The 10,074-nt window shown below is 34.5% G+C and overlaps 1 protein-coding gene across 1 annotated transcript; it reads right to left on the bottom strand.

Moving 5' to 3' along the window:
* Nucleotides 1-3,774: 3,774 nt before the first annotated feature.
* LOC100770358 (olfactory receptor 8K5-like) lies at nucleotides 3,775-4,716 on the bottom strand. The gene has a single exon (XM_027421195.2). The coding sequence runs from the start codon at nucleotides 4,714-4,716 to the stop codon at nucleotides 3,775-3,777; it is 942 nt and encodes a 313-aa protein (XP_027276996.1).
* Nucleotides 4,717-10,074: the final 5,358 nt, after the last annotated feature.

The following is a 10,074-nucleotide window of genomic DNA, read 5'->3' as shown; positions in this document are numbered from 1 at the left end:
CATAATTTCCATTTTCTGAATTCTGTCAATTTGTGTTTTCTTTATTGCTTCTATCTCGATTTTATGTCTTAAATAGTTTCTTCCACTTGTTTGGTTTTTCTTGGCTTTCTTGTCACTCTTTAAAGGATGTGTTAATTTCCTCCAAATTTTTGGTTGTGTTTTTCTTGATTTCTTTAAGAGAGTTTAATCTCTTCTTTAAACAACTCTATCATCATCATAAAATTGGTTTTAAGATCGTTTACTTATATTTCTGTTGTTTTGGAATATTCTTGGCTTGCTGAGTGCTATTGTTGGCCTCCAGTAATGACATAAAGCCAAGGCTGTTGTTTGTGTTCTTACACTTAAGTTTAGGCTTCTGTATTTGAAGTGGTTATAGATCTTGGTGCCAAATTCTGTGTTTTTCTTTCTTGGTTGCCTGTTTTTTTCCTTAGTTTCTATATCCTCAATGGTCTTCTGCATCCCATGGGCTGTGGTGGAGTAGAGGGTTTCTGACCACATTGGATGCTGGACTTCTGAAAATCCAGCTTGCCTCTGGTCCATCAGGGAGTTTCTACACAAGTTTGGGGCTGAAGTCATAACGATGTATGTTTTGGGTCTCTGATTTGGGGGTCCTTTAGCAGTCTGATTCTGGTGTGACTTGTGGTCTGATTTGCATGTCTTTTGCCTGGTCCCTGGGTTCAGAATGCTGGCCTGGCCTTTTTCGTACTGGAAGACTTCCTCCGGAGGCGTGGAAATTTTATTTATTTTACAAGGTTTTAAAAAATGTTGTAAAAATTAAAGACTTATTTTCTTAATCAATTAATTAATTTAATGAATTATTTATAGTTTATTTGTGTTAGTATACTTTGTGTTTGCATGTGCATCATGAGCATATTTATGTCTGTGAAGACAGGATTCACTTGAATTGGTTACAAATGGTTGTGAGCCCTCTGTCAGATATGGGCTTGGAGAAGATCTTTTCTCATTTTGTAGGTGTTGTTTTGTTTTATTTACCATGTCCTTGCTTTACAGAAGCTTTTCAGTTTCAGGAGGTCCCAGACATTTTGAATCAAATCTGTGCCTTATGCAAGAGCAACAAATACTCTTAATAGCTGAACTAACTCTGCAGCTTCAAAAGATATATTTAAAATGGTAAATAAAACTTTTAAAGTCATATTTGACTTTAAAAATAAGAAAAGATATTTAAATAAACCACAAATGAAAATGGAGACATTGTAAAGGATATTCCAAGTGAAAGGAATATGATAAATTAAACTTACAAAATTTATTCAATATTGCATAAATAAGAAACTATAAACAAATTCACAGGACTATGTTACCTGTATGGATTACATTAAACATAGTTATAGTAGCTGAATATATCCACAATCATCGAGAAAATAGCTCTGAAACCAGTAGAAAAATGCACAAGGGCTTAGGCCCTATCCCAAAGAATTTGATAGACTTTGAAGATGCTCCCCCCCATGGAAAGCCTCACCCTTCCTGGGAGCAGAAAGGATATGGGATGGGTAGGGCATTAGTTGGGGGGGGGAGGAGGGTAGGAAGAGGGACCTGGGATTGACATGTAAAATAATTTTCTTTGTAATAAAAAAAGAAAAAAAATACAAAGTCAAGATGTCGTACAAATTGTTAAAAAACTGGCCTGTGGAGAAAAGGCCTACGAATATAAACTTGAATGCTATCAAAAATTTCAAAGAGTGATACATTACAATCCTTTAAAAATTCTTTCAAGGCTTCATGGTCTGCCATAGAGACATTAACAATATTAAGAAATAGAACCAGCCTAGATGCTAATCAGGTGAAAGAATAATGACAAATACAGACAATGAAATTATATTTATCCAAGAAGGAGATGAAATTATTAAAGTTTAAGGGAAATTTTATGTTACTAAAGTTTCTCTGACTCAGTAAGACAAGCATTGCATTTTCCATCTTTTATAAAATTATACTTATTGGTGCTTAAATGTTTGTTTTTATATAAGTGTGAGTAGGCCTAGAAACTAGAAAGTAGCACCTGAGATGTGAACAGAGTGATTTATGAAGAGTTAAGGAGAGTAATAGCATCTACAAGACATTAACAAAGAAATTACACTGCTAGGGGTCAGGGACTTGAGGGAGGGAAGTGGGAAGTTTGATGAGAGTCATAAGGGAAGAAGTTAAATGGAAACAAATTGTGTATAAATATTCCAAAATAAAACGTGTTGTGTGCTAATTAAAATATATTTAAACAATTAACACTAATGTATTTCAAGAAACACAGAAAAAAGAATTGTTACAAACATATTTTATGAGAGAATAATCACCCTAATACCAAGAAATATCCTGAAAGAAAATATAGATGCCAGTTAATATTTTTGTTCATTATGAAAACTGATGGCCCTACACATATGCACATACTAGCAGCTCACTGTAGATTCAGTGGGTTTAGAAAAAACATGCATGAATTTCTGAAAGAATCATGTTGAGGTATGAAAGGAATTGGGAATGAGTGAGTGAGGGTACATTTGATCTTAAAATAATACATGCATATATTAAACTATATACATGTGTAGCATTATACAGATTGAATAAATTATATTTAGGATATATATATATATATATATATATATATATATATATATTCATGCAATAATAATTGAACAAAAATGAGACAATGATTTTTAAGGAGAGGGTAAAGATTTATATGGGAGAGTCTGAAGGGAAGAAAAACAAGGAGAGAAATGTTGCAATTAAATTATAATCTCTAAAATAAAATAAAGAAATTCTCAAACAATAAACGTTTAGAAAAAACACATAAAATATTAACATGAAAGATTTAACAATATTTTAAACAAGACCAAAAGGCATAGTAAACATAAGAGTAGTGTTTTAGTGGGGTATAAAGATATTCCCATTGACATGAAGAGACAAGACGTGTCATCAAAAATATGAAAAAAGGAAACTTATTTAGATTCATAAAAGATGGGCAGATTGGTGCAAGCACTGTGGACATACAGGAAAGAGAATATTAAATATTTTATTTAAGAACAACACCATAATTTAGCATTCCTCCTCTGAGTACATAGCCGTGAAAATAAAATCATTGTCTCAAAAACCATAATCTGATAGAGATATCTCACTACATTTTAATGTCATCAACACACATCTATATACATGCATAATGAATGATTATTCAACTTCAAAATAGGAAGTATAAATTTTAATTTGTTACTATGCAGGTTAGCCTATAGTAGATCTTGCTGATGAAAATAAGGCACAGAACCAAAAATACTACATGATCCACCTGTGCATGCAAAAATTCAAAAGAATAGCAAAAAGATGTCTAGAAATGGAAGCAGATAGTGAAAAATGTGAAAGACAGGGTGAAGAGTGTCAGGTATGATAGGCATTCTAGAGAGCTAAGAAATAGTTTGAATATTATAGACAATGGGATACTAAAATTGCACAAAAAGATTTCCTACACAATTATACAAGTAACATTGTATGAACCAAATGGGCTTTATTTATGAATCTATGTGTATATATGTACACATATAAATATATGCATGCAATAACAATTAGTTTAAAAGAAGCAATAAGTTTAAAGGAGAGTTGCAGGGTATATGGAAGGGTCTAGAGGAAGAAATGGGAAATCTCAAAAGTTGAGAAACCTTCTTAAAAGAATGGATAGAAAAAGAAATAAATGAAAAAGTATGATGATAAGAAAAATAATTGTCTTAGTGACATGAAAAACAAAAGAATATTGCAAAATAAAATTTCTCTTTTTGTAACTTATTATGTATTAATTTTAAATTGATTCTTTAATACCCTGTAGAAAGCATTTTTCACCTCTTTGTTCCTTAAACTGTAGATCAAGGGGTTCATCATGGGGATTACTAAAGTATAAAATACAGAGGCTATTTTATCATTTTGTAAAGAGTGAGTGGATTGAGGCTGCAAGTACATAAAGAGTAGAGTTCCATAGAATACCACAACCACTGTCAGATGAGACCCACAGGTAGAAAAAGCTTTTTTCCTTCCTTCTGCTGAATGCATTCGACATACGGCCAGCAGAATCAGAATGTAAGATCCGAGAACGACCATAAGAGAGGAGATCAAATTCAATGCTGAAAATAATATTATCAACAGTTGTATTTCTTGAGCATTTGAGCACAACATAGGTAACAAGAAAACATCGTCACAGTAGAAATGATTGATGATGTAATAGCCACAGAAAGTTAGTGTGAAAATCTTACTGGTGAACAACAGAGCCTGGAAGGTGCTGTAGAGGTATGGAATGCCCACAAGCACATGGCAAACTCTCTGAGACATGATCATGTTGTAGAGCAGAGGGTTGCAGATGGCCACATATCGGTCATATGCCATAGCAGACAAGATAAAAAATTCACTGATAATGAACATAAGGAAAAATGACAACTGTATGGCGCATGCATAGAAAGAAATGGTTTTTTGATCCACAACAAAATTCACCAGCATCTTAGGACAGATGACAGTGGAATTCCCAAGGTCAATGAAAGCCAGGTGTCTGATGAAAAAGTACATAGGGGTATGTAGGTTAGAGTCCAGCTTGGTCAAAATGATCATGCCCAGGTTGCTCACCACAGTGACAGCATAGATGATGAAGAAGACTCCGAACAAAGGGAGTTGAAGCTCAGTGCTCTCTGTGATTCCCAACAGGATGAACTCAGGCAGAGAGGTTGTATTCTTTTGCCCCATTTCATCCAGTTATATCTTCAGGAAGAAGCATACACTGTTTTCAACTTTTATTAAGCTGTATTTGTAGGATGAACAGCTACTTTTTAAATGAGAGGTCACAAACAAAATTTGCACATGATCTTTAATTAAATGTATACACTATTCTACTTTCCAAATGAGTTCTTACAGAGACGTATGCTGATGTATAATAAATTTACATATTAGTATATTTCAGTCACACACGTATTTAAAAGATGGATATTAATAATCAAACGTTGCTTCACACAAAGTGCTTAGTTTTGTCTGAATATTGTATGAAATTTTTGAAATCTTGAATATTGAGACAGTGACAGAATGAAGCTAATCTTGACTATTAGTTGCTTAAATCCTTCCAAGTTTTGGGAAACATGTTGGGATAGAAACACATAATTGGATATTATTAAAAATATTCCCAAACACCTGGTTATAAATATTATGCCTTTATTTTTGGCTAGAGAAGTGTTATTTTTAGCCTAGCTCTAAACATTTTCATACTCTTATCTGAAAGATCACACAAGTGTCAAGTGCTATGCATTGAAACTTGTTTTTTAAATGTTGCCTGGAACTGTGTATATTAATGTAAAATAATGTTAATTTCCTCAAATTTTGGTTTGGACTGCCTGGTATGTCTGTTCAAGAAGCCAATTATTGTGTATTTGTTACAGTTTCAGGTTATTTATATTTGATGTAAACTCAAACAACAAATATACTGTACTTACGGACCAAGTAAGTACATCTGCATACTTGTTAACTGCAAAAAAAAATTCCCCAACAAATGTATTTTGCCCATAGTCAAGTGAACTCATTTTAATATTCTGTGACAATTTCCACCCTATTTTGCTCATGTTTTTAGGGGTGCATTTTTTAGTTGGATTGCACTATTTTCTGGAATTTCATAATGATGTAGTGAGAGAACACTTATCATTCAATAATAATTTCTAGTCAGTTAGAGAAAAGTCTTCTGAAAACACTTGGCACAATGTTTGGAACTGTGCTTGATATTCTGTGAATAAAATATCTTGATAACAAATATTGTTTGTGTGCTTCACTGAGATTTGGGTACTGGTTGCTTGTATCTCAATGTGCACTTATAATTTTATTTTTGTTTCTGTCAGTAGAACTCTCACTTATTTGAAATGTCTAGATATAATATCTGGATACATTTCTGCTAAAATATTAGTATTAAAAATGTTCTTTGTATATTTTTCATAATTTTCTCATGGTACCAGGAGTTATGAGGCCTTAAGAGATATTTGCTTAGCATTTTTACACTATGTATTACTTTGTACTTACTTGTTGGGGGCCAAATCTCAGAGCTTGGCATGAGATCCTAGGCCATGCTTGGCAGGCCACATAGTTAACCTTTACATAGCAGCTCCTTCAAACCTCAGCTCAAGAAAAGAAACAACCTGACCCAGTCCTCCCCCACAGCTCAGTCCCCTAGGCAACCCCTTCCTGGACCTCTTACTCATGAACTCTTTACCCTGACAAAAATCCTCTTTGTGGCTTCCTAATATCCTGCCTATACTAACACCTGGTGCACAAACAACCCATTTTGCCCCTCCCCATATCCTGACTATATAAGCTAGCCTGAGAAAAGTAAAGTTTACCACTTGATCAGAATCCTGTCTTGTGGTCATTCTTTCTGCGTCTCTTGTCCCCATTCCCTATCCCTGACTCTCTTGCCCCAGGTTGATGTCCTGCAGGACAGGACACTTACTGATACAACTGAACAAAGAAATGGTTATAATCAATACCTACCATGATTGAATATATGTCAGTGATATTTCCTCCACATTTAATAAATTTGCCTGTTATGTTGGGAAGCACAGTGGTATTTCTTTGAAAGAAGATAGTGAAGGTGAACCTGATTACTTCCCTGCATTCCATTCAGTTCCTGGTCATCAAGAACCTTCACCATTGTCAGCATGATTTCCAGTTTTAGTTGTATTCAGAATTCAGTGCTTAGTCAAGTAAAATGTAAGGTGGGCTTGTCAGCATATGCAGCATGAATGTTAATCTCCTAACTGTCATCCAGACAGCATTGCTAAATACTCAATAAAATGTTTACCACATAAAATATTTTATGGAAATGTTCATATTAAAAGATAAATTTGAAATGTATTTTTTCAGTAGTAAATTTTTATTCTGTATATATTTCTTGTTTTTATTATTTGTGTTGTGAACTTATATCTATTCTTAAATAAAGTCAGTTTATTTAAATCTACAAATAATATTTTACTGTCTATCCTCATATAGGTTTAACACCAAAACTTAATTTTTCTTTACATGTAAACCAAATGTCATGTGCCATTCTATTTTGCTTCTGAAAATAACTATATTACCGTTTTTTAATGTGTGAGATCAACGATTAATCATTGATGTAGTTCACACTTCTCCTAATAAGTGGATCTGTGATATTTGTTCAAATAATAAAATTTAATTTTCTAAGCTACAATGCAATTCCAGGAAACACAAGTGAATGAAGTGGTTTGTTTTTCATGAATTTCAAGGAATCGAAGAATGCCAATATCCAGAGACCAGGCATGTTATGTACACACTTTTATGCTAAGTCTGTACCAAACACAATAAATTGCTTACCTTTGACAAAGGGACCAGTTCTCACATTCCAAATCACTTGTAATTTCTCTTATGGTAGCAAATAATTTATGCTTTCCTTTGTGCTTTCTGATGTTCCTTGGGGAAGTATCATGAATTTGTTCAGATGATCACATCTGGATCATCTTAGAGACTTAAGATTTCGCTGTGTCTTTCTAATTGCCTGGTACACTCTGTTTACTCTCCATGGGGAATATAGATACAACTGTAGAGGAGATAAACAATATACACAGCCTGAGAATCCCACAGGGACCTGAATAACATAAATAATTCATTCATTTATTTAAGAACATCAATTTATTATTTTACCATGGGAAATAAATTGAAGTGTTCTTTAGCCCTGTAGAAAAGTGGAACATTTTCAAAATCATGATATAATTATATGTGCATTATTCCTGCCACATAAGATGTCTTTCTTTTAGACTATTACTTAGGAAGGCATATGGGAGACATTAGACTTATTCTTGAACCTAAATTTCTGAGTTAGAAATTACGGTTCCTGAAGAAACCCAGCTATGTCTTTCTGAAAGTCATGTTAAAAGAGGTAACTTAAAGCGAGGCTTTCCTCCTGAGATTAAGACACATTTTTCTGTCCTTGCGTATACAAATCCTTTGTAAACTATTGCCCTGCAAAATGTTGTTGCAGTGAGTACCGAATTTTTGTACACTTTGAGTGAAGGCATGAGTCCTTTGGGATAATAGACGATGCCATAAAGTCAATATTAAATTCTGTTATGACTTCCATATACATAGAACTGAGATGTATTTACATATAATGGGACATAAATCATGCAAATTGATGATTTTTAAAAATATATATATGCCATTTGAACTTATTGTGCATAACATAAATCAATATACAAAACATTTTAAACAAAGAAAATTTCCTCCAAATCCTAGATCATATCCGTTTATTTAAAAACCTGTTTCATCCTTTAATTTCAAAGTATTTTCCCAGATTCAAGTACTGATCAACTTTATATATGCAACTATTCTAATTCATATAAATAGAGAAAATAAAAGATCTATTTATTTATTCTTTCAATAATGTGTTTACTTTTGAAATTAATCCTTTTTAAGTTTTGCTACATGACACTATTTCATAAATTTACTGCATATTTTTACTTTTCCTCTTTTATTGAAAACAAGATTCTTTTCTTTTTAAATATATACTTATATATACTTATTAGAGTTTACCCTCCCTTTACTTGCCCAGGTTCTCCTGTCCACTCCTCTTATGCAGATACAATCCCCTTCTGTCTCTCATAAAAAATAACATGCTTCTAAGAGATAGCAACAAAGATAAAACAACATAAAATATAATAAGAAAAACAACATAAAAATTTGCAAAAGTTAAATGAACAAAAGTAAACGATCCCAAGAGATCATACAACAACTAGAAACACACTAATTCACACACTCAGGAGTCCCATTAAGAAGACTAAACTGAGTAGATGTCCAGTATCTGACAGAAGCAGACACAGACACCCACAGCTAAACTATGAGCTGAACTCTGGAATCCAGTTGAAGAGAGGGAGGAGTGATGAGCAAAGGGGTCAAGACCAGGCTGGAGAAACCCACAGATTCAGCTGACCTGAACAAGGGGTTGCTCACAGACCCCAGACTGATAACTGGGAAACCAGCATAGGATTGTTCGGACCCCCTGAAGGAAGAAGTCAGTTTGGAGGTCTTGACCATCTATGGGCCACTGATAGTTGATCAGTATTTACCCCTAGTACACAAATGAATTTTGGGAGCCCTCTCCACATAAAGGGATACACTCTCAGCTTAGACACACTGGGGAGGGTCTAGGCCCTGCTCCAAATGATATGGCAGACTTTTAAGATCCCCATGGAAGGCCTCACCCTTCCTGGGGAGCAGAAAGGGGTTGGGATAGGTGGTCAGTGGGGGGCAGGGGAGGAGGGGAGGGAGAGGGAACTGAGATTTACATGTAAAAGAAGCATGTTTGTAATTTAAATAAAAATAAATTACAAAGAAAAAGAAAAAAGAACACTAAACTGAAAGTCATAACACACAGAGGACCTAGTGCAGACCTATGCTGGCTGTGTGCATGCTGCTTCAGTCTCTGTGAGTTCATATGAGCTTTGCTCAGTTGAATTAGAGGGCCATGTTCTTCTGATGGCTTCTGTTTTTTTTTTCTGGCTCCTACACTCTTCCTGCCTTCTCTTCTGCAGTGTTCTCTGAGCACTGAAGGAGGGATTTTATAAAGATATTCCACCTAGAGCTAAGAATTCCAGGATCTTTCTCTCTCTCTCTCTCTCTCTCTCTCTCTCTCTCCTCTCTCTCTCTCTCTCTGTGTGTGTGTGTGTGTGTGTGTGTGTGTGTGTGTGTGTGTGTGCGCGTGTGTATGTGTGTGTGTGTGTGTGTACTGTCTGGCTATAGGTCTCTGTATGTATTCCCATCTGCTGCAGGAGTAAGCTTTTCTAATGATGACTGAAAAAGGCACTGAGGTATAAGGATAGCACAACATCATTAACAGTCATTTTATCACTACTTTTCTTTTAATATCAGTAATATTTGGTTTTATCTTAGGTATCTGGACCATCTAGTTTCAGTTTCTTCAACACCCGAGTAGCATTGGGTATGGGCTACCTTTTCTGGAGTAGGTCTTAAGTGAAATCACTTATTGGTTAGTTATTCCTACAGGGTTTGTGCACCCATTGGCCTGGCATGTTTTTCAGGCAGGAGAAGATTGTAGAT

The sequence above is a fragment of the Cricetulus griseus genome, chromosome 6 (genome assembly GCF_003668045.3).
Source record: "Cricetulus griseus strain 17A/GY chromosome 6, alternate assembly CriGri-PICRH-1.0, whole genome shotgun sequence".
Taxonomy (NCBI): Eukaryota; Metazoa; Chordata; class Mammalia; order Rodentia; family Cricetidae; genus Cricetulus; species Cricetulus griseus.
This window is presented reverse-complemented; position numbering and strand designations above follow the sequence as displayed.

Coding starts and splice junctions, on each gene's coding strand:
- LOC100770358 (XM_027421195.2), bottom strand. CDS start 4,716: ATGGGGCAAAAGAATACAACCTCTCTGCCTGAGTTCATCCTGTTGGGA.